Genomic DNA, 25,528 nt, shown 5'->3' with positions numbered 1-25,528 from the left:
TGCTGGTTCAAAAAATACGGGGGGCCCGTACGCTTTTTCCCCCCCAGATTTTTTGCACCAGGACCAGACGCAGAGCCCGGTGCTGGTTGTTAAAATATGGGGGAACCCCTGTCAATTTCCCCCCCATATTTGTTCAACCAGGACCGGCTCAAAGAGCCCGAGGCTGGTTTGGCTTAGGAGGGTGGACCCCACGCAATTTTTTTTACAAGTTTTTACAGTAAACAGACCCTTTCCCATAGATAACCATGCACAGATCTCACTGATCCGTGCATGATTATCCAAACTCGCCTGGAAAAAGCAGGTCTATTTTTTTGCTGCTATTTTTAACGAATCGCAAAAAAATACACCCGCACTTGAGCACTCAGAGACTAACACCCAAATACGAATGAATAGTGAATACCCGTGTTGTATGAAATAACAGCCGCGTTTGACCGATGGTCTATTCATTCGTATTTCTGGACTTTGCCGTTCAAACCATTACGAATGGACCAAACACTGCTGAGTTTTGTGCTTAGTGAATTCCCGTGTTGGGACTTAGAAAAAAAAACACAAATCGGGCAAACTCGGATTATTAGTAAATATTGGCCCTTGTGTGAAACTAAATCGGCCTTTGTGAAAGTACGTCACGAGTGCACATTGCGCCGCATACGCATATGTGCCGTTTTTTTGCTTCAACGCTGCGCAGCGAACATTTTCAGCTAGCGATCAACTCGGAATGACCCCCTGTATCACTCTTACACAGTGAAGAAAATGGATGCAGTCACGTGCAGTAGCACATCAGGTTGGAGGTCGAACCTACCTGGGTCCTAGTGCCCTGCACGGTGTGCAGTGTCACTTTTCAATTTTCTAAAGTACTTTTTGGATTTTCATTTTTTTTTCTTTCCCTTCACATGTAATAATGAGAATATAAAGAAGAGACTATGGGGGTCATTCCGAGTTGATCGCTCGCTAGCTATTTTTTGCAGCTCTGCAATCAGATAGTCGCCGCCTATAGGGGAGTGTATTTTCGCTTTGCAAGTGTGCGGTCGCATGTGCAGTCGAGCGGTACAAAAAAGTTTTGTGCAGTTTCTGAGTTGCCCAGGACTTAGCCGCTGCGATCACTTCAGCCTGTTCTTGCCCGGAATTGACGTCAGACACCCGCCCTGCAAACGCTTGGACACGCCTGCGTTTTTCCAACCACTCCTTGAAAACGGTCAGCTGACACCCACAAACGCCCTCTTCCTGTCAATCTCCTTGCGATCGGCTGTGCGAATGGATTATTCGTACAATCCAATGCTCAGCAACGATCCGCTTGTGCGTGCAATCAGGTCGGAATGACCCCCTTTATGGTAACAATGGAGAATTCCAATGGACTTTAAATCATTTTATAATGTATGTTTTTCTGTTGTCTGTATCTTCTTATGGTGGCACTTTTATTTATTGTCTAAGGCAAGCCCCTTTTCAGCGCAATATTTTGATTTCTTACCTTCATTTTTCATTAACATTTAAAATTAATCTTTAATGAAATCATAGCAAAATTACAAAAGGCTGCGTCAATAAAATGTAATCCGTTAGTCCATTTCAAGTCCAATTGCTAGATGCCCGAAGTACTTATAACTGGGTATGTACCCTGGTCTGAATGCGTCCTCCAGTCCAATGTGCATTTGTGAAATGTTGAGCCACAGTTTTGCAAAAACGTTCCTTTCACTGACTTAAAGGTGGCACAGAGCAGCGTGTCCAGCATACTGTCCTCTTGATTGCACCACAGGGTAGAGGCTTGTAGATATTCTACATACACAATCCTATCTTCAGAAATAAGTCAGATTTTGAAGAAGTCTATGCTGAAGAAACTTTCTTATTGCCATGGCTTCAAGCGTGAGGTTATGTGGTGATGCCTGCCAGAGAAGCAGAGGAAGTTAACAATGGGTCATGCTGATCCCCCTTTACGGTCCCATTCCCTCCTAGCTAGAGTATCTACTCTCCATTCCGTCCTCTCTCAATGTATTCTGGGACAGGATGCTCAGCATCCTTGATACCACTTGTTAAACTGACCACACGAGTTATATTCTGTGTCCAACCTCTAACCCAAAAGACTGAATGTTAGGATAGGTCGACAAAACCAAAATTGCAAGTTTGAAATTCCAATAGTGCAGAAAAGTTGTGGGTCCATAACAGTAACTCGTGTGCAAAATTTCAGCTCGATCAGATACTTTTTCCTATCCCCAGCGGGCGCTTGATGTTTTGAAATTTTTAAACAAATTTGTATATGTTGTAATCAGGAGAAGGAGAATTTCAGTCGATCTCGGGTGCACACATGGCAAAGATGGCATTTCGTTAAAAAATGCAATATTTTGACCTTTATTTTCATGTGTGCACGGAGCTCCACTTTGTCTACTATGTAGGTTTGTATCTAACTGAATTCAGCTGAAGCGTTTTCTCTTAAAACCAACTTTATTGCCCCAAAATCGTCACTTCATCTGATTACAAACTATCCTAATTTGGGTAAAATTTTCAAAACTTCAAGCACCCACTGGAGATAGTAAAAATTATCCGAACAAGCTGAAATTTTGCATACAAGTTACTGTCATGGACCCACAACTTTTCCACAATGTTGGAATTTCAAATTCGCAATTTTTTTTTTCTGACCCACCATACTAAACATGTCTAGCTGGCCCCAAACATGGATAGCCAAATTGGGCAGATGGTTTCTGGATGATAGATCAACAGCATATAGTCGAGATGCATTAGATCGACAAGTACAAAAGGTCGACGGTGCTAGAGGTCAACAGGTACACAAGATCAACATGACAATGGTTGACACAAGTTGTTTTTTTCCAACTTTCTCATTACTTACCATCCACATGGACTACGATTGGGAATAGTGACCTGTGCCGAGCATAGCTGTAGCGGAGTGAGGCACCTAGCTCGTAGTGTGGTTAGCAAAGCAAGCACCCAAGGGTACACGTTTCCACTAATTTGGCTTAGATGTGGTTAAATATTCAAAAAGACACCACAAAAACAAAAAAATCTTGTGTCAACCATTTTTATGTCAACAATTTCCATGTAGACCTTTTGACCATGTTGATCTTTTGTACCTGTCGCCCATTTGTACTGTCTACCTTTTGACCCTGTATATCTTTTGACCCTGTTGACCTAATGCATGTTGACCATAAGATGTCGACCTACTGACTGTCTACCTATTTACTGACGATCTTTTGATCCACACCCGGGCAGACTGTTCAACAGCCATGAGTGAGCAACTGGATCTCATGGGATTCTGTTAATTTTGTTCAATGACTCTACACCAGAGGTTCCCAAATGCGGTGCTCAAGGCACCCCAACAGTCCAGGTTTTAGGTATAGCCATGGCTCAGCACAGATGGTTAAATCAAATTGACTGAGGTGATAATTAAGTCAGCTGTGGCCAACCATGGATACTTTTAAAACCAGGACCATTGGGGTGCCTTGAGGACCACGTTTGGGAACCTCTGCTCTACACACAATAATCGCTGTCATTAGCCATTTATATTTCCAACCAAGAATGACAGAAGCCCAGACTGATTTATACACATTTTTGGACTGCAGAGATTCACATATGCACTTTCAAAGGAATATGATTTGGTATAAGAGAAAAACCTTTAAGGATAAAGTTACAAACTTGGGAGCCGTAGTCTCTGTGGAAGTGGATTTCAGGTTACAGAAAGTGTGTGTAACATGAGTGGAGACTCAGAACTACTCTACTAGAAGTTGAGGGAGACTCCTGATTTTTCATGTAGTCCCCCACACTCCCAGAAGAGTAGACAGTTCACCTACATCCTGCCCATTTCCTAGTGAAATGGACAGGATTGTAGTGAATCTGGCAGGATGTTGGTGCCTTATAAAGAGGGTGTTGCTTAATGTTGTAATTTGCATCATTTTAGACCTGCACTCTCCCCACGTACAGTAACTGCAAACCACGGGCGCTTTGACATGGTGCCAGCTGAAGTAGCCAGCAGTATCTCCTGTGCAGGCTTCTCCTGGAGAAAGTCAGTAAGTATATATACAGTATAATACTGTGCAAAAGTTGTAGTACAGCAAGAAGATACAGGATAATTATACTGCATCAGCAACCCAGGCAAAGATTTCAAAGCAGACTGGGGTTTCAAGGTGTGCTGTTCAAGCTCTATTGAAGAACCACATAGAAACGGGCAACGCAGAAGACCGAAGATGCATTGGCCAGCCAAGGAAACAGTGCATCAGTTGAAAGACACATCATGCTTACTTCCTTTCGAAATCTGAAGATGTCAGCAGTGCCATCAGCCCAGAACTGGCAGAAACCAGTGGGACCCAGGTTATACCCATCTAATGTTTGGAGAAATCTGTCCAGAAGTGGTCTTAATGGAAGAATTGTGGCCAAAAAGCCATTCCTTCCATGTGGAAACAAGGCCTAGTGATTCAGCTATGCAGAGGCGGAACTACCGCCAGTGCAAGCAGTGCGTTGCACTGGGGCCCGCCTCTGTCCAGGGGCCCAAGCATGTAATGAGTCAAATTGACTCATTACATGCAGCTGTGCGCTGCGGGCAACCGCTGCCCGCAGCGCACAGCCGCCCACAGAGGAGAGGAGCAGCGGCACGGACGGGGGAAGGAGGAGGAGGGAGGTGGAGGAGGGAGCCGCAGCAGCGCTTTGTTACTGGTGGAGGCGCTGCTGCTGCTGCCCCTCTGCTTCACTATAGGCTGTCTTCCGAGAACAGCCTATAGTGAAGCAGAGGGGCAGCAGCAGCAGCGCCTCCACCAATGACACAGCGCTGCTGCGGCTCCCTCCTCCACCTCCCTCCTCCTCATTCTCTACTGCCCGGGAATCGTCTGACGCTGCACCGAGGAGCCTGAGCCAGCGGAGAGGGTAAGTATAATTCTTCTTTCTGTCTTTCCTCTTTCTCTTTTTCTTTCTTTCCTACAAAAAAGGGGGACTGTGTGCCGCAATGTGTAAAAACGGGGAATCTGCTTGCCGCAATGTGTAAAAATGGGGAATCTGCCTGCCGCAATGTGTAAAAATGGGGAATCTGCCTGCCGCTATGTGTAAAAATGGGGAATCTGCTTGCCGCAATGTGTAAAAATGGGGAATCTGCTTGCCGCTATGTGTAAAAATGGGGAATCTGTCTGCCGCAATGTGTAAAAAGGGGGAATCTGCCTGCCGCAATGTGTTAAAAATAAGAATTTACTCACCGGTAATTCTATTTCTCGTAGTCCGTAGTGGTTGCTGGGAACTTCGTAAGGACCATGGGGAATAGCGGGCTCCGAAGGAGGCTGGGCACTCTAGAAAGATTTATGACTACCCTGTGTGCACTGGCTCCTCCCACTATGACCCTCCTCCAAGCCTCAGTTAGGACACTGTGCCCGGACGAGCAGACATAATAAGGAAGGATTTAGAATCCCGGGTAAGACTCTTACCAGCCACACCAATCACACCGTACAACTCGTGATACTATATCCAGTTTGACAGTATGAAAACAACTGAGCCTCTCAACAGATGGCTCAACAATAACCCTTTAGTTAACAATAACTATTTACAAGTATTGCAGACAATCCGCACTTGGGATGGGCGCCCAGCATCCACTACGGACTACGAGAAATAGAATTACCGGTGAGTAAATTCTTATTTTCTCTGACGTCCTAGTGGATGCTGGGAACTCCATAAGGACCATGGGGATTATACCAAAGCTCCCAAACGGGCGGGAGAGTGCGGATGACTCTGTAGCACCGAATGAGAGAACTCCAGGTCCTCCTCAGCCAGGGTATCAAATTTGTAGAATTTTGCAAACGTGTTTGTTTGCCCCTGACCAAGTAGCTGCTCGGCAAAGTTGTAAAGCCGAGACCCCTCGGGCAGCCGCCCAAGATGAGCCCACCTTCCTTGTGGAATGGGCATTTACAGATTTTGGCTGTGGTATGCCTGCCACAGAATGTGCAAGCTGAATTGTACTACAAATCCAGCGAGCAATAGACTGCTTAGAAGCAGGAGCACCCAGCTTGTTGGGTGCATACAGGATAAACAGCGAGTCAGATTTTCTGACTACAGCCGTCCTGGAAACATATATTTTCAGGGCCCTGACAACGTCTAGCAACTTGGAGTCCTCCAATTCACTAGTAGCCGCCGGCACCACAATAGGCTGGTTTAGGTGAAACGCTGACACCAGCTTCGGGAGAAATTGGGGACGAGTCCTCAACTCTGCCCTATCCATATGGAAAATCAGATAAGGGCTTTTACATGATAAAGCCGCCAATTCTGACACTCGCCTGGCTGAAGCCAAGGCTAATAACATGACCACTTTCCACGTGAGATATTTCAGATCCACGGTTTTTAGTGGCTCAAACCAATGTGATTTTAAGAAACTCAACATCACGTTGAGATCCCAAGGTGCCACAGGAGGCACAAACGGGGGCTGAATATGCAGCACTCCTTTTACAAAAGTCTGAACTTCAGGTACTGAAGCTAGTTCTTTTTGAAAGAAAATCGACAGAGCCGAGATCTGTACTTTAATGGAGCCTAGTTTTAGGCCCATATCCACTCCTGCTTGCAGGAAATGCAGAAATCGACCTAGTTGAAATTCCTCTGGTGGGGCCTTATTGGCCTCGCACCATGCAACATATTTTCGCCATATGCGGTGATAATGCGTTGCCGTAACATCTTTCCTGGCCTTAATAAGCGTAGGAATGACTTCTTCCGGAATACCCTTTTCCTTTAGGATCCGGTGTTCAACCGCCATGCCATCAAACGCAGCCGCGGTAAGTCTTGGAACAGACAGGGCCCCTGCTGTATCAGGTCCTGTCTGAGCGGTAGAGGCCACGGGTCCTCTGAGAGCATCTCTTGAAGTTCCGGGTACCACGCTCGTCTTGGCCAATCCGGAACCACGAGAATTGTGTTTACTCCTCGCTTTCTTATTATTCTCAATACCTTTGGAATGAGAGGCAGAGGAGGGAACACATAAACCCACTGGTACACCCACGGTGTCACTAGAGCGTCCACAGCTATCGCCTGAGGGTCCCTTGACCTGGCGCAATATCTTTTTAACTTTTTGTTGAGACGGGACGCCATCATGTCCACCTGTGGTTTTTCCCAATGGTTTACCAGCATCTGGAAGACTTCTGGGTGAAGTCCCCACTCTCCCGGGTGGAGGTCGTGTCTGCTGAGGAAGTCTGCTTCCCAGTTGTCCACTCCCGGAATGACCACTGCTGACAGTGCTAGTACATGATTCTCCGCCCATCGGAGAATTCTTGTGGCTTCTGCCATCGCCATCCTGCTTCTTGTGCCGCCCTGTCGATTTACATGGGCGACTGCCGTGATGTTGTCTGACTGGATCAGCACCGGCTGGTGTAGGAGCAGGGCTTTTGCTCGACTTAGGGCATTGTAGATGGCCCTTAGTTCCAGAATATTTATGTGAAGGGAAGTCTCCTGACTCGACCATAGTCCTTGGAAGTTTCTTCCCTGTATGACTGCCCCCCAGCCTCGAAGGCTGGCATCCGTGGTCACCAGGACCCAGTCCTGTATTCCGAACCTGCGGCCCTCTAGAAGATGGGCACTCTGCAGCCACCACAGTAGAGACACCCTGGTTCTTGGAGACAGGGTTATTAAGCGATGCATCTGAAGATGCGATCCGGACCACTGGTCCAACAGGTCCCACTGAAAGATTCTGGCATGGAACCTGCCGAAGGGAATTGCTTCGTAAGAAGCCACCATCTTTCCCAGGACCCGTGTGCAGCGATGCACTGATACCTGTTTTGGTTTCAGGAGGTCTCTGACTAGAGATGACAACTCCCTGGCTTTCTCCTCCGGGAGAAACACTTTCTTCTGGACTGTATCCAGAATCATACCCAGGAACAGTAGCCGTGTCGTCGGAACCAGCTGTGACTTTGGGATATTCAGAATCCAGCCGTGCTGGTGCAGCACCTCCTGAGATAGTGCTACTCCCACCAACAACTGTTCCTTGGACCTCGCTTTTATTAGGAGATCGTCCAAGTACGGGATAATTAAAACTCCCTTTCTTCGAAGGAGTATCATCATTTCCGCCATAACCTTGGTAAATACCCTCGGTGCCGTGGACAGTCCAAACGGCAGCGTCTGGAATTGGTAATGGCAATCCTGTACCACAAATCTGAGGTACTCCTGGTGAGGATGGTAAATGGGGACATGCAAGTAAGCATCCTTGATGTCCAGGGATACCATGTAATCCCCCTCGTCCAGGCTTGCAATAACCGCCCTGAGCGATTCCATCTTGAACTTGAATTTCTTTATGTACGTGTTCAAGGATTTCAAATTTAGAATGGGTCTCACCGAACCATCCGGTTTCGGTACCACAAATAGTGTGGAATAATAACCCCGGCCTTGTTGAAGTAGGGGTACCTTGATTATCACCTGCTGGGAATACAGCTTGTGAATTGCTGCTAGCACCGCCTCCCTGTCTGAGGGAGCAATCGGCAAGGCAGATTTTAGGAACCGGTGGGGTGGGGACGCCTCGAATTCCAGCTTGTACCCCTGAGATACTATTTGCAGGATCCAGGGATCCACCTGTGAGCGAACCCACTGATCGCTGAAATTTTTGAGGCGACCCCCCACCGTACCTGGCTCCGCCTGTGGAGCCCCACCGTCATGCGGCGGACTTGGAAGAGGAAGCGGGGGAGGACTTTTGCTCCTGGGAACCTGCTGTTTGTTGCAGCCTTTTTCCCCTACCTCTGCTTCTGGACAGAAAGGACCCGCCTTTTCCACGCCTGTTTTTCTGGGTCCGAAAGGACTGAACCTGATAAAACGTCGCCTTCTTAGGCTGTGAGGGGACATGGGGTAAAAATGCTGACTTCCCAGACGTTGCTGTGGAAACTAGGTCCGAGAGACCATCCCCAAATAATTCCTCACCCTTATATGGTAACACTTCCATGTGCTTTTTTGAATCTGCATCTCCTGTCCACTGGCGAGTCCATAAGCCTCTCCTAGCAGAAATGGACAATGCACTTACTTTAGATGCCAGTCGGCAGATTTCCCTTTGTGCATCTCTCATATATAAGACTGAGTCTTTTATATGGTCTATGGTTAACAGGATCGTGTCGCTGTCTAATGTGTCAATATTTTCTGACAGTTTATCTGACCACGCAGCGGCAGCACTGCACATCCAAGCTGACGCAATAGCTGGCCTAAGTATAATGCCTGTGTGTGTATATACAGACTTCAGGATCGCCTCCTGCTTTCTATCAGCAGGTTCCTTGAGGGCGGCCGTATCCGGAGACGGTAGTGCCACCTTTTTAGACAAACGTGTGAGCGCTTTATCCACTCTAGGGGGTGTTTCCCAACGTGACCTATCCTCTGGCGGGAAAGGGAATGCCATTAGTACCTTCTTAGGAATTACCAATTTTTTATCAGGGAAAGCCCACGCTTCTTCACACACTTCATTTAATTCATCTGATGGAGGAAAAACTACGGGTAGTTTTTTCTCTCCAAACATAATACCCTTTTTAGTGGTACCTGTAGTTATATCAGAAATGTGTAACACCTCTTTCATTGCCTCAAACATGCAGTGAATGGCCTTAGTGGGCATCAGGTTAGACTCATCGTCGTCGACACTGGTGTCAGTATCAGTGTCGACATCTGGGTCTGCTTGAGGTAGCGGGCGTTTTAGAGCCCCTGACGACCCATGCGACGCCTGGGCAGGCACGAGCTGAGAAGTCGGCTGTCCCACATTTGGCATGTCGTCAATTTTCTTATATAAGGAGTCTATACGTGCACTCATTACTTTCCATAAGCCCATCCACTCAGGTGTCTGCCCCGCAGGGGGTGACATCCCTTCTAAAGGCATCTGCTCCGCCTCCACATCATTATCCTCATCAAACATGTCGACACAGCCGTACCGACACACCGCACACACACAAGGATCGAATGAGGACAGGACCCACAAAAGCCCTTTGGGGGGACAGAGTGAGAGTATGCCAGCACACACCAGAGCGCTATATAATGCAGGGACTAACTGAGTTATGTCCCCTATAGCTGCTTTTTCTATATAATATATATACTGCGCCTAAATTTAGTGCCCCCCCCTCTCTGTTTTTACCCTGTTCTGTAGTGTAGACTGCAGGGGAGAGCCAGGGAGCTTCCTTCCGGCGGATCTGTGAAGGAGAAATGGCGCCAGTGTGCTGCAGGAGATAGCTCCGCCCCTTTTCCGCGGACTATTCTCTCGCTTTTTTCCATATTCTGGCAGGGGTATTTTCCACATATATAGCCTCTGGGACTATATATTGTGGAGTTTTTGCCAGCCAAGGTGTTATTATTGCTTCTCAGGGCGCCCCCCCCCAGCGCCCTGCACCCTCAGTGACCGGAGTATGAAGTGTGTATGAGGAGCAATGGTGCACAGCTGCAGTGCTGTGCGCTACCTTGGTGAAGACTGATGTCTTCTGCCGCCGTTTTTCCGGACCTCTTCTTGCTTCTGGCTCTGTAAGGGGGACGGCGGCGCGGCTCCGGGACCGAACACCAAGGACTGGGCCTGCGGTCGATCCCTCTGGAGCTAATGGTGTCCAGTAGCCTAAAAAGCCCAATCCGGCTGCAAGCAGGCGAGTTCGCTTCTTCTCCCCTTAGTCCCTCGCTGCAGTGAGCCTGTTGCCAGCAGGTCTCACTGAAAATTAAAAACCTAAACTATACTTTCTTTCTAAGGGCTCAGGAGAGCCCCTAGTGTGCATCCAACCTCGGCCGGGCACAAAATCTAACTGAGGCTTGGAGGAGGGTCATAGTGGGAGGAGCCAGTGCACACCAGGTAGTCATAAATCTTTCTAGAGTGCCCAGCCTCCTTCGGAGCCCGCTATTCCCCATGGTCCTTACGGAGTTCCCAGCATCCACTAGGACGTCAGAGAAATGGGGAATCTGCCTGCCGCTATGTGTAAAAAGGGGGAATCTGCCTGCCGCAATGTGTAAAAAGGGGGAATCTGCCTGCCGCTATGTGTAAAAATGGGGAATCTGCCTGCCGCAATGTGTAAAAAACGGGAATCTGCCTGCCGCTATGTGTAAAAATGGGGAATCTGCCTGCCGCAATGTGTAAAAAGGGGGAATCTGCCTGCCGCTATGTGTAAAAATGGGGAATCTGCCTGCCGCAATGTGTAAAAAGGGGGAATCTGCCTGCCGCTATGTGTAAAAAGGGGGAATCTGCCTGCCGCAATGTGTAAAAAGGGGGAATCTGCCTGCCGCAATGTGTAAAAATGGGGAATCTGCCTGCCGCTATGTGTAAAAATGGGGAATCTGCCTGCCGCTATGTGTAAAAATGGGGAATCTGCCTGCCGCAATGTGTAAAAAGGGGGAATCTGCCTGCCGCTATGTGTAAAAATGGGGAATCTGCCTGCCGCAATGTGTAAAAAGGGGGAATCTGCCTGCCGCTATGTGTAAAAAGGGGGAATCTGCCTGTCGCAATGTGTAAAAAGTAGAGATGAGCGGGTTCGGTTTCTCTGAATCCGAACCCGCACGAACTTCATGTTTTTTTCACGGGTCCGAGCAGACTCGGATCCTCCCGCCTTGCTCGGTTAACCCGAGCGCGCCCGAACGTCATCATGACGCTGTCGGATTCTCGCGAGACTCGGATTCTATATAAGGAGCCGCGCGTCGCCGCCATTTTCACACGTGCATTGAGATTGATAGGGAGAGGACGTGGCTGGCGTCCTCTCCATTAGAAATTAGATTAGAAGAGAGAGAGAGATTGTGCAGAGTCAGACAGAGTTTACCACAGTGACCAGTGCAGTTGTTGTTAGTTAACTTTTATTTATTTTAATATAATATATCCGTTCTCTGCTATATCCGTTCTCTGCCTGAAAAAAAACGATACACAGCAGCAGCCAGTCACACAGTGTGACTCAGTCTGTGTGCACTCAGCTCAGCCCAGTGTGCTGCACATCAATGTATAAAAGGCAAAGCTTATAATAATTGTGGGGGAGACTGGGGAGCACTGCAGGTTGTTATAGCAGGAGCCCCCAGGAGTACATAATATTATATTAATTTAAAATTAAACAGTGCACACTTTTGCTGCAGGAGTGCCACTGCCAGTGTGACTAGTGGTGACCAGTGCCTGACCACCAGTATAGTAGTATATTGTTGTATGTATTGTATACTATCTCTTTATCAACCAGTCTATATTAGCAGCAGACACAGTACAGTGCGGTAGTTCACGGCTGTGGCTACCTCTGTGTCGGCAGTCGGAACTCGGCAGGCAGTCCGTCCATCCATAATTGTATTACAATATATACCACCTAACCGTGGTATTTTTTTTTCTTTCTTTATACCGTCGTCATAGTGTCATACTAGTTGTTACGAGTATACTACTATCTCTTTATCAACCAGTGTACAGTGCGGTAGTTCACGGCTGTGGCTACCTCTGTGTCGGCAGTCGGCAGGCAGTCCGTCCATCCATAATTGTATTATTATTATAATATATACCACCTAACCGTGGTTTTTTTTTCATTCTTTATACCGTCATAGTGTCATACTAGTTGTTACGAGTATACTACTATCTCTTTATCAACCAGTGTACAGTGCGGTAGTTCACGGCTGTGGCTACCTCTGTGTCGGCAGTCGGCAGGCAGTCCGTCCATCCATAATTGTATTATTATTATAATATATACCACCTAACCGTGGTTTTTTTTTCATTCTTTATACCGTCGTCATAGTGTCATACTAGTTGTTACGAGTATACTACTATCTCTTTATCAACCAGTGTACAGTGCGGTAGTTCACGGCTGTGGCTACCTCTGTGTCGGCAGTCGGCAGGCAGTCCGTCCATCCATAATTGTATTATTATTATAATATATACCACCTAACCGTGGTTTTTTTTTCATTCTTTATACCGTCGTCATAGTGTCATACTAGTTGTTACGAGTATACTACTATCTCTTTATCAACCAGTGTACAGTGCGGTAGTTCACGGCTGTGGCTACCTCTGTGTCGGCAGTCGGCAGGCAGTCCGTCCATCCATAATTGTATTATTATTATAATATATACCACCTAACCGTGGTTTTTTTTTCATTCTTTATACCGTCGTCATAGTGTCATACTAGTTGTTACGAGTATACTACTATCTCTTTATCAACCAGTGTACAGTGCGGTAGTTCACGGCTGTGGCTACCTCTGTGTCGGCAGTCGGCAGGCAGTCCGTCCATCCATAATTGTATTATTATTATAATATATACCACCTAACCGTGGTTTTTTTTTCATTCTTTATACCGTCGTCATAGTGTCATACTAGTTGTTACGAGTATACTACTATCTCTTTATCAACCAGTGTACAGTGCGGTAGTTCACGGCTGTGGCTACCTCTGTGTCGGCAGTCGGCAGGCAGTCCGTCCATCCATAATTGTATTATTATTATAATATATACCACCTAACTGTGGTATTTTTTTTTCTTTCTTTATACCGTCGTCATAGTGTCATACTAGTTGTTACGAGTATACTACTATCTCTTTATCAACCAGTGTACAGTGCGGTAGTTCACGGCTGTGGCTACCTCTGTGTCGGCAGTCGGCAGGCAGTCCGTCCATCCATAATTGTATTATTATTATAATATATACCACCTAACCGTGGTTTTTTTATACCACCTAACCGTGGCAGTCCGTCCATAATTGTATACTAGTATCCAATCCATCCATCTCCATTGTTTACCTGAGGTGCCTTTTAGTTCTGCCTATAAAATATGGAGAACAAAAAAGTTGAGGTTCCAAAATTAGGGAAAGATCAAGATCCACTTCCACCTCGTGCTGAAGCTGCTGCCACTAGTCATGGCCGAGACGATGAAATGCCAGCAACGTCGTCTGCCAAGGCCGATGCCCAATGTCATAGTACAGAGCATGTCAAATCCAAAACACCAAATATCAGAAAAAAAAGGACTCCAAAACCTAAAATAAAATTGTCGGAGGAGAAGCGTAAACTTGCCAATATGCCATTTACCACACGGAGTGGCAAGGAACGGCTGAGGCCCTGGCCTATGTTCATGGCTAGTGGTTCAGCTTCACATGAGGATGGAAGCACTCAGCCTCTCGCTAGAAAACTGAAAAGACTCAAGCTGGCAAAAGCACCGCAAAGAACTGTGCGTTCTTTGAAATCCCAAATCCACAAGGAGAGTCCAATTGTGTCGTTTGCGATGCCTGACCTTCCCAACACTGGACGTGAAGAGCATGCGCCTTCCACTATTTGCATGCCCCCTGCAAGTGCTGGAAGGAGCACCCGCAGTCCAGTTCCTGATAGTCAGATTGAAGATGTCAGTGTTGAAGTACACCAGGATGAGGAGGATATGGGTGTTGCTGGCGCTGGGGAGGAAATTGACCAGGAGGATTCTGATGGTGAGGTGGTTTGTTTAAGTCAGGCACCCGGGGAGACACCTGTTGTCCGTGGGAGGAATATGGCCGTTGACATGCCAGGTGAAAATACCAAAAAAATCAGCTCTTCGGTGTGGAGGTATTTCACCAGAAATGCGGACAACAGGTGTCAAGCCGTGTGTTCCCTTTGTCAAGCTGTAATAAGTAGGGGTAAGGACGTTAACCACCTCGGAACATCCTCCCTTATACGTCACCTGCAGCGCATTCATAATAAGTCAGTGACAAGTTCAAAAACTTTGGGTGACAGCGGAAGCAGTCCACTGACCAGTAAATCCCTTCCTCTTGTAACCAAGCTCACGCAAACCACCCCACCAACTCCCTCAGTGTCAATTTCCTCCTTCCCCAGGAATGCCAATAGTCCTGCAGGCCATGTCACTGGCAAGTCTGACGAGTCCTCTCCTGCCTGGGATTCCTCCGATGCATCCTTGCGTGTAACGCCTACTGCTGCTGGCGCTGCTGTTGTTGCCGCTGGGAGTCGATGGTCATCCCAGAGGGGAAGTCGTAAGCCCACTTGTACTACTTCCAGTAAGCAATTGACTGTTCAACAGTCCTTTGCGAGGAAGATGAAATATCACAGCAGTCATCCTACTGCAAAGCGGATAACTGAGTCCTTGACAACTATGTTGGTGTTAGACGTGCGTCCGGTATCCGCCGTTAGTTCACAGGGAACTAGACAATTTATTGAGGCAGTGTGCCCCCGTTACCAAATACCATCTAGGTTCCACTTCTCTAGGCAGGCGATACCGAGAATGTACACGGACGTCAGAAAAAGACTCACCAGTGTCCTAAAAAATGCAGTTGTACCCAATGTCCACTTAACCACGGACATGTGGACAAGTGGAGCAGGGCAGGGTCAGGACTATATGACTGTGACAGCCCACTGGGTAGATGTATGGACTCCCGCCGCAAGAACAGCAGCGGCGGCACCAGTAGCAGCATCTCGCAAACGCCAACTCTTTCCTAGGCAGGCTACGCTTTGTATCACCGCTTTCCAGAATACGCACACAGCTGAAAACCTCTTACGGCAACTGAGGAAGATCATCGCGGAATGGCTTACCCCAATTGGACTCTCCTGTGGATTTGTGGCATCGGACAATGCCAGCAATATTGTGTGTGCATTAAATATGGGCAAATTCCAGCACGTCCCATGTTTTGCACATACCTTGAATTTGGTGGTGCAGAATTTTTTAAAAAACGACAGGGGCGTGCAAGAGATGCTGTCGGTGGCCAGAAAAATTGCGGGACACTTTCGGCGTACAGGCACCACGTACAGAAGACTGGAGCACCACCAAAAACTACTGAACCTGCCCTGCCATCATCTGAAGCAAGAAGTGGTAACGAGGTGGAATTCAACCCTCTATATGCTTCAGAGGTTGGAGGAGCAGCAAAAGGCCATTCAAGCCTATACAATTGAGCACGATATAGGAGATGGAATGCACCTGTCTCAAGTGCAGTGGAGAATGATTTCAACGTTGTGCAAGGTTCTGATGCCCTTTGAACTTGCCACACGTGAAGTCAGTTCAGACACTGCCAGCCTGAGTCAGGTCATTCCCCTCATCAGGCTTTTGCAGAAGAAGCTGGAGGCATTGAAGAAGGAGCTAACACGGAGCGATTCCGCTAGGCATGTGGGACTTGTGGATGCAGCCCTTAATTCGCTTAACAAGGATTCACGGGTGGTCAATCTGTTGAAATCAGAGCACTACATTTTGGCCACCGTGCTCGATCCTAGATTTAAAGCCTACCTTGGATCTCTCTTTCCGGCAGACACAGGTCTGCTGGGGTTGAAAGACCTGCTGGTGACAAAATTGTCAAGTCAAGCGGAACGCGACCTGTCAACATCTCCTCCTTCACATTCTCCCGCAACTGGGGGTGCGAGGAAAAGGCTCAGAATTCCGAGCCCACCCGCTGGCGGTGATGCAGGGCAGTCTGGAGCGACTGCTGATGCTGACATCTGGTCCGGACTGAAGGACCTGACAACGATTACGGACATGTCGTCTACTGTCACTGCATATGATTCTCTCAACATTGATAGAATGGTGGAGGATTATATGAGTGACCGCATCCAAGTAGGCACGTCACACAGTCCGTACTTATACTGGCAGGAAAAAGAGGCAATTTGGAGGCCCTTGCACAAACTGGCTTTATTCTACCTAAGTTGCCCTCCCACAAGTGTGTACTCCGAAAGAGTGTTTAGTGCCGCCGCTCACCTTGTCAGCAATCGGCGTACGAGGTTACATCCAGAAAATGTGGAGAAGATGATGTTCATTAAAATGAATTATAATCAATTCCTCCGCGGAGACATTGACCAGCAGCAATTGCCTCCACAAAGTACACAGGGAGCTGAGATGGTGGATTCCAGTGGGGACGAATTGATAATCTGTGAGGAGGGGGATGTACACGGTGATATATCGGAGGGTGAAGATGAGGTGGACATCTTGCCTCTGTAGAGCCAGTTTGTGCAAGGAGAGATTAATTGCTTCTTTTTTGGGGGGGGGTCCAAACCAACCCGTCATATCAGTCACAGTCGTGTGGCAGACCCTGTCACTGAAATGATGGGTTGGTTAAAGTGTGCATGTCCTGTTTTGTTTATACAACATAAGGGTGGGTGGGAGGGCCCAAGGATAATTCCATCTTGCACCTCTTTTTTCTTTTCTTTTTCTTTGCATCATGTGCTGATTGGGGAGGGTTTTTTGGAAGGGACATCCTGCGTGACACTGCAGTGCCACTCCTAGATGGGCCCGGTGTTTGTGTCGGCCACTAGGGTCGCTAATCTTACTCACACAGCTACCTCATTGCGCCTCTTTTTTTCTTTGCGTCATGTGCTGTTTGGGGAGGGTTTTTTGGAAGGGACATCCTGCGTGACACTGCAGTGCCACTCCTAGATGTGCCCGGTGTTTGTGTCGGCCACTAGGGTCGCTAATCTTACTCACACAGTCAGCTACCTCATTGCGCCTCTTTTTTTCTTTGCGTCATGTGCTGTTTGGGGAGGGTTTTTTGGAAGGGACATCCTGCGTGACACTGCAGTGCCACTCCTAGATGGGCCCGGTGTTTGTGTCGGCCACTAGGGTCGCTTATCTTACTCACACAGCGACCTCGGTGCAAATTTTAGGACTAAAAATAATATTGTGAGGTGTGATGTGTTCAGAATAGGCTGAAAATGAGTGTAAATTATGTTTTTTGAGGTTAATAATACTTTGGGATCAAAATTACCCCCAAATTCTATGATTTAAGCTGTTTTTTAGGGTTTTTTGAAAAAAACACCCGAATCCAAAACACACCCGAATCCGACAAAAAAAATTCGGTGAGGTTTTGCCAAAACGCGGTCGAACCCAAAACACGGCCGCGGAACCGAACCCAAAACCAAAACACAAAACCCGAAAAATTTCCGGCGCTCATCTCTAGTAAAAAGGGGGAATCTGCCTGCCGCTATGTGTAAAAAGGGGGAATCTGCCTGTCGCAATGTGTAAAAAGGGGGAATCTGCTTGCCACAATGTGTAAAAAGGGGGAATCTGCCTGCCGCAATGTGTAAAAATGGGGAATCTGCCTGCCGCTATGTGTAAAAATGGGGAATCTGCCTGCCGCAATGTGTAAAAAGGGGGAATCTGCCTGTCGCAATGTGTAAAAAGGGGGAATCTGCTTGCCACAATGTGTAAAAAGGGGGAATCTGCCTGCCGCAATGTGTAAAAATGGGGAATCTGCCTGCCGCTATGTGTAAAAATGGGGAATCTGCCTGCCGCAATGTGTAAAAAGGGGGAATCTGCCTGCCGCTATGTGTTTATAAATGGGGAATCTGCCTGCCGCAATGTGTAAAAAGGGGGAATCTGCCTGCCGCTATGTGTAAAAAGGGGGAATCTGCCTGCCGCAATGTGTAAAAAGGGGGAATCTGCCTGCCGCTGTGTGTAAAAAGGGGGAATCTGCCTGCCGCAATGTGTAAAAAGGGGGAATCTGCTTGCCGCAATGTGTAAAAAGGGGGAATCTGTCTGCCGCTATGTGTAACAAGGACACACTGTCTGCCGCAATGTGTAAAAAGGGGGAATCTGCTTGCCGCAATGTGTAAAAAGGGGGAATCTGCCTGCCGCAATGTGTAAAAAGGGGGAATCTGCCTGCCGCAATGTGTAACAAGGACACACTGTCTGCCGCTATGTGTAACAAGGACACACTGTCTGCCGTAATGTGTAACAAGTGTACGCTGTCTGCTGCTATGTGTAAAAAGGGGATGCTGTCTGTCGTTATGTGTAACGGGGGGGGGGGACAAGCCATTTTGTCGCACATGGGCCCACCGCTCGCTGGTTCCGCCACTGCAGCTATGCATGAAAACATTGGAATTGGGGTGCAGAACAATGGCAGCAGGTGATCTGGACTGATGAGTCAAAGAGCGAGATGTAATGAAGGACGAACGCAGATTTTTTTTTTAAAGGGGCAATCTTGTACAAGGCTAAACCATGCCTTGTTAATGATTTCCCTTTTACAAAAAGTCTGAGTCCGGCCGTCATCCCGTGCGGCCACCGGACTAGGACTTCATTACATCTCAGCCAAAATTTGAAATATTTGCTGTAACAGAAGGCAGTTTGTTCGCCGAAGGGCTGGAAAGCGGTACAGTAATGAGTGTCTACAGGCAACATTGAAGCATGAAAAAAAGGCATTTTGTTTCCCCCTGCACACTGAATGATAACAGTAACTAGATGTAAATTCCACATAGTAATAGAATTCAGAGATCTTCGTTACATATATTTGCGCAAATGTGTGGTTAAGCCCCAAAGCCGCATCAAGGCGTCTCTGTATATTTGGGGTCCCTAGCGCTATATCTAGGTGCAGGGTGTGGCACCCCAAAACACCAGCATAAGCCAGAAAGCCCATGGTAGCACACCAGTGAAAAAACGATAGTGTTAATAAATTAATGTTAGGAAGCCGAAGCTATGAAGAAGGTGATACAAAAATGAAATGTAATTAAAATGGAGAGATAGTGTTAAAGAAATTAGTGTGTGAAAAGTGTTAATAGAAAGTAAAGATATGCCACACTTGAGCCATCCAGCTCAGCCAGTCCAGAGGCACCACACCTCACACCTCCATTACCCCAATCTGGGTCTATAATTAACCAGCAAGGAGCCACATGATAATGGCTCCTTACTTAAATATATCTAAGCTAAGAGCTACCTACCTTGGAGTAACCCCATAATGCTCCATATGGCATGTCAGGGCCTGCATTTCCTCCTAATGCAGGAACCTTTCTGCCTCTCACAACAGATCTCGAAGATCTCTGAATTCTATTATTATGTGGAATTTACATCTAGTTACTGTTATCATTCAGTGTGCTGGGGGAAACAAAATGCCTTTTTTTCTTGCTTAGAAATACCCCTCCCTATCAAGCACCTGAATGATATCACTAAGCTAATTGAGCATCTGCCAAACTATATATGTCTGTTGTGCAAGTGTACCTAGAAGAATTGATGCTGTTTTGAAGGAAGCTATTAATTTGATTTAGATTTCTGTTCATTCACTTTGCATTTTGATCGTTCATAAAAATAAACTATTAACACTTTTATTTTTGAAAGCATTCTTACTTTGCAGCATTTTTTCCACACCTGCCTAAAACTTTTGCACAGTATTGCGCATGCACACAAACACAACTAATACCCAGAAACCGAAAAACAGGAATAGTGTCTGGTCTGCCATAGCAACATAGAATTAGACGGCAGATAAGAACCGCTTACTTGCCCCAGTGAGTCAGCCCATGTACACACACACACACACACACACACACACACACACACACACACACACACACACACACACACACACACACACAGCCTGTTCTAGCCCTTGCGGCACCCAGGGCGAAAGTTTCCTTTGCCCCCCCCCCCTCCCCCGACAGGTCAAATAGGGTTAGTGCGCACCAGCAAAAATAGGGGCGTCGCTTCATAGGAAAGGGGCGTGGTCACCGTTTTGCCCCCTGAAGAGTTGTGCCCCCAGTAGCTGTGGTGTCCCCTGCAGCTGTGCTCCCAGTAGTTGTGCCTCCATTAGTTTTGTCCCCACTACTGCGCCCTCAGTAGTTGTGCCCCCATTAGTTTTTCACCACAGTAGTTGTGCCCCCATTAGTTTTACCCCATTACTGTGCCCACCAGTAGCAGTGCCCCTAGTGGCGCCGCTTACCAAAAATAAAAAATACTCACCAGCCCCGCTCCTGCTTGCCGACTGCTGCTGCCTCCGTCTCCGGCTGCTCCCACGATGCCGTGCGGTGTGCAATGACGTCAGGCGCATCGCACGGCAGGCACCAGTAGCTGGGAGAGGTCCTCTCCACGAAGGGAAACTAGACGCTACCTCACTGCGCGTCTTGTTTCCTCCGCCACCACCCCAGTTAGTAGCGGCTCTTGTCACGGCGGCGGCGCCCTAGGGACAGCGGCGCCCCGGGCAAAAATCTTCCTTGCCCGTGGCAAGAGCCGCTACTGCACTTACACACCAGAGTTACTTTTTGTTGGGAGCCAATTGACCTACCAGTATTTTTTGGGATTGCGGGAGGAAACCGGAGTACCTGGAGGAAACCCACGGAAGTATGGGGAGAATATACAGTCTCCAGGGTGGGAATCAAACCCATGACCTCAGTGCTGTGAGGCAGTAATGCTCAGGGCTGCCATGAGAAATGATAGGGCCTGGGACTGACAAAATAGACAGGGCCCCTCCCTACCCCCCAAAAAAAATTCTGCCACACTGCTCCACCCCTATGTGATGTCATACATTGTGATGTTACATAAAGGTGGAGCGGTGCGGACCTACTGGAACTGTTCACACAGAGCTGATGCGCACAGGTATTGGTGGTAAGAGCCAGGGGTGGGACTCCCTCTCTGTAAGGGCCCGGGACACCAGTCCCCACAGTCCCCCCCCGTTGGCTGCCCTGGTAATGCTATCCATTATACCAGGGGCGTTTCAACAGAGGAGGGGGCCCGTGTGCACCTTTGGGTGGGCCCACTCCTCTGCACGGTGCAGTAGTCTCCGGCATCTGTCCGATGGTTGCGATGATGATCAAGACTTATATCTTTGGACACAGGTATAGGATCTGCAATGGCGGTTAGAGGTCTCTCTTTCCTTCAGACACCTCCTGCAGCGGTAGCATCATTTTGCAAGCAGCCGCATCCGCAGGAATACTGAAAACATCAAAATCAGGCAAAAGGGCAGTATTTCCGCCATGTAATAAATCTCGGAACAGTCTGACACAGGAGCAGCTGGTTTGGGATGTTACTATCAATGTGTGATGTGTGGCCTTGTCAAAAATATTTTTATTTACCGCAATTAAAACTCATACTGTCACAACGGAAGTTAGATTCCACTTACAGCCATGGATTTCATGGTCACCTCCTCGTAGTAGTGAACGAGCTGCGTCTTATTGCTGAGCGCCGGGTACCCAAACCCTGCAATGTGAACCTGGTCACAGAAGTGGAGGGCAAAGGTGATGGCTAGCATTCCCGTAGTCGGCTTCTGAAATGAGAGGTTCCACACAACACTTACTGTAATAGTAATAATAGAGATCTCCGGGTAGATTTACTAAGGCTTCTAAAACAGACAAGTAGATGGTGTTGCCAATAGCAACCAATCAGATTCTATATATAATTTATTGCATTCTAGAAAATGATAGAATCTAATTGGTTGCTATGGGCAATACCATCTGTTTTGGATGCTGTAGTAAATCTACCCCCTTATCTGTTCTACTCCGCAGCTGGAGCACACGGTCACAATAATCCCTTCATCATCTGCTGCACCTCGATGTTATAGATCCACCTCCTAGAACCAGCTGATGAAGCCAAACCTTTGATGTTTTTGCAGGATCATTTCAGGCAAATGTTTTAATTGTGAATGTGCACTATTGTATATGGAAATGAGATATGTGTTTTACATGTATTATCATTTTGGTTGACTGGTCAATATACTTCCAAAAAAAAACAAAAAAAACTTTTTTAGGTAATTTATAATGGTGTGTGATTTCTACCATACCATCCTTCTCTTGTATTATTACCGCAGAGGGGTTCAGTATGACTTACCGATGGGCGGGATGCCGGCGGTCAGTATACCGACAGCGGCATCCCGTCCATCAGAATCCCCGCAGCCCCTCATTTAGCCCCCTAACCCCCACCTTTTCCCTAACCCTCCCGGGTGGTGCCTAACCCTAACCCTCTCTGGTTGGTGCCTAACCCTAACCCTCCCTGCTTAGTGCTTAACCCTAACCCTCCCTTGTGGGTGCCTAACCCTAACCCTCCCCGCTTGGTGCCTAACCCTAACCCTCCCCGGTGGTGCCTAACCATAACCCTCCCTGCTTGGTGCCTAACCCTCACCCTCCCCGGTGGTGCCTAACCCTAACCCTCCCTGCTTGGTGCCTAACCCTAACCCTCCCTTGTTGGTGCCTAACCCTAACCCTCCCTGCTTGGTGCCTAACCCTAACCCTCCCTTGTTGGTGCCTAACCCTAACCCTCCCTTGTTGGGGCCTTACTCTAACCCTCCCTTGTTGATGCCTAACCCTCCCCGGTGGTGCCTAACCCTAACCCTCTCTTGTTGGTGCCTAACCCTAACCCTCCCTGCTTGGTGCCTAACCCTAACCCTCCCTGCTTGGTGCCTAACCCTAACCCTCCCTTGTTGGTGCCTAACTCTAACCCTCCCTTGTTGATGCCTAACCCTCCCCGGTGGTGCCTAACCCTATCCCTCCCTTGTTGGTGCCTAACCCTAACCCTCCCCGGTGGTGCCTAACTCTAACCCTCCCCGGTGGTGCCTAACTCTAACCCTCCCTTGTTGGTGCCTAACCGTAACCCTCCCCGGTGGTGACTAACCCTAACCCTCCCTGCTTGGTGCCTAACTCTAACCCCCCCTGCTTGGTGCCTAACCCTAACCCTCCCTTGTTGATGCCAAACCCTAACCCTCCCCGGTGGTGCCTAACCCTAACCCTCCCCGCTTGATGCCTAACCCTAACCCTCCCTTGTTGGTGCCTAACCCTAACCCTCCCCGGTGGTGCCTAACTGTAACCCTCCCTTGTTGGTGCCTAACTGTAACCCTCCCTGGTGGTGCTTAACCCTAACCCTGACTGCTTGATGCCTAACCCTAACCCTCCCTTGTTGGTGCCTAACTCTAACCCTCCTCAGTGGTGCCTAACCCTAACCCTCCCTGCTTGGTGCCTAACCCTAACCCTCCCTTCCCCGCTGCCTAAACCTAACCCACCCTTGTTGGTGCCTAACCCTAACCCTCCCCGGTGGTGTATAACCCTAACCCTCCCTTGTTGGTGCCTAACCCTAACCCTCCCCGGTGGTGCCTAACCCTAACCCTCCTCGGTGGTGCCTAAACCTAACCCTCCCCGGTGGTGCCTAACCCTAACCCTCCTCGGTGGTGCCTAAACCTAACCCTCCCTGCTTGGTGCCTAACCCTAACCTCCACTTCTATGTGCCTAACCCTAACACTCCCTCCCAAATCCCTAAGCCTAACCCCCCTTCTGCTTCCTAAACCTACCAAATCCCCTCCCCTGCGTGCAGCAGGACGACAGCGCGTCCCACTGTCAGGACGATCGGGATGCCGGCTGTTGGTAATTTGACGCTGGCATCCCGTTTGGCATCGGCATTTGGATGCCGGGATTGTGTCCGCCAGGATCCAGTTCGTCAGGAAGATAACTGCTTCCCGTGCAGAGGTATCCAGCCAATTCTTTGTATTACACCTGTTCTAAAGGTGTTCTTGTGTGCAACCACAAGCGCATTTTTCCTTTGATTCTTAATTTACAAGTATTTACATAGTTATAATTGATATTTGATTATTATTATTATTATTATTATTGAATTATTAGTGCCAAGTTACTTGTGTTTGTGTGTCCTATGTGTGTGCGACAATGTTCACTGCACTTTTCCTGTACACATCAAATAATCGACCGTCTGATTTACCCTATGGTTGTACAGGATAGCTGCGGGAACTGAGACACTGGCGCCTTGTTTTCTGTGTACCGGATCGCAGTTGTAGGCTGAGACATACTCCGAAAATGGTCTTGAGCCTCCTGCGCTTTTGCCACCTAAACAATCCCTAAATGTCAGTCACTGTGTGAAGAGATACTCAAGGCAAGCGGCATCGCTAGCTAAGGTACCTTGTTGCGTGCGCATTGCAATTGTGGCACATGCCTGGTTGGTCAGTAATCTCTCAACCCAATAAATATCGGCATTGCGTACATCTGAATCTGGTCCAGAGCCCATAGATTTAGTTTAAACACATTTGTGTTTTGGAAACGCAAGTCTTCGCCAAAGAACGGAGTCACAGGACCGCTGCCATTCAGTATAAGAGCAAGAGACCGTCAGCTCAGAGTTGGTGCAGAATTCAAGGTCTTTGTCAAGTTAAATTGGCCTCCATACAGCAATGGTCCCTCAGAATAATGTGCCCAATGCACCTCTTTATTTGAATAACTCTGCCCTACAGGCAACCTAGCGCCTCTCTTGCAAGCTGCTGCTCTATTGCAAATGTATGTGTTGAAGTACATTTGCAAAAACCAAGTCAGCAGGGTCAAAGCGGATTTTGCTACCTGCGGCAAGGTTTTACTTTTCATAAATGATACAGTACCCGCTGCTATACGACACCACGCCAAGCAGCTTGTCCAATAACCTGCACACCTCTTACCACATTCTTCTTTTTGGAGAGCAAAGGACGTAGAATATTCATAGCAGTCACTTCCATGTAGTAAGGGTTCAGGATGCGTGTATTCTGAGGATCCGCATCCCATATTATAGGGGGCATTTTAAAAAAACCTTTACGGACCTGAAATGACAAAGAAGCATTATTAAGTTCATAGTGGGTGACATGAAATAAAAAAATTAGGAAATCCTCTAATGATTGGTTACTACAATATCTCTGATGAGAGGCTGTTCCACTTGTCTTTCTGTGAAGTCATTTGTTCCTCAAATTTCCTCTGAACCTACCTCCCTGCACTGAAACTAGAGGGAGGTAAGTCCAGGGGAAATTAGAGCAAAAATTACTTCACAAAAAGGTTTGTGGAGAAGTGGAATAGCCAAACAATGTAATGATACATCGGCCACCCATACACCCTGAACGATATAGCATGCGACCGTGCCGTATATCAGTCATCGACCACATTCCAGTGTATGCCATCGTTCCCTGGGACATCCCATTGGGCTTCCATCATGCCCGATGGGACGACCCAGGGATTGTCTTATGGAAGCATACCATCT

General features: G+C 47.8%; 1 protein-coding gene across 1 annotated transcript in view; it reads right to left on the bottom strand.

Moving 5' to 3' along the window:
* Positions 1-1,526: 1,526 nt before the first annotated feature.
* The window catches only part of LOC134965392 (CMP-N-acetylneuraminate-beta-galactosamide-alpha-2,3-sialyltransferase 4-like), an 83,401-nt gene continuing 59,399 nt past the window's right edge, over positions 1,527-25,528 (bottom strand). Inside the window, exons 9-11 of the mRNA XM_063941854.1 lie at positions 24,960-25,097; positions 21,663-21,806; positions 1,527-1,874 (exon numbers count right to left, since the gene is read on the bottom strand). Coding sequence (XP_063797924.1) covers positions 1,788-1,874; positions 21,663-21,806; positions 24,960-25,097 — 369 coding nt within the window. The 3' untranslated portion in view covers positions 1,527-1,787. The remainder of the gene's footprint in view (positions 1,875-21,662; positions 21,807-24,959; positions 25,098-25,528) is intronic.

The sequence above is a fragment of the Pseudophryne corroboree genome, chromosome 10, assembly GCF_028390025.1.
Source record: "Pseudophryne corroboree isolate aPseCor3 chromosome 10, aPseCor3.hap2, whole genome shotgun sequence".
Classification (NCBI taxonomy): domain Eukaryota; kingdom Metazoa; phylum Chordata; class Amphibia; order Anura; family Myobatrachidae; genus Pseudophryne; species Pseudophryne corroboree.
Note: the sequence above shows the minus strand (reverse complement) of the source record. Positions and strands in the feature narration are given on the sequence as shown.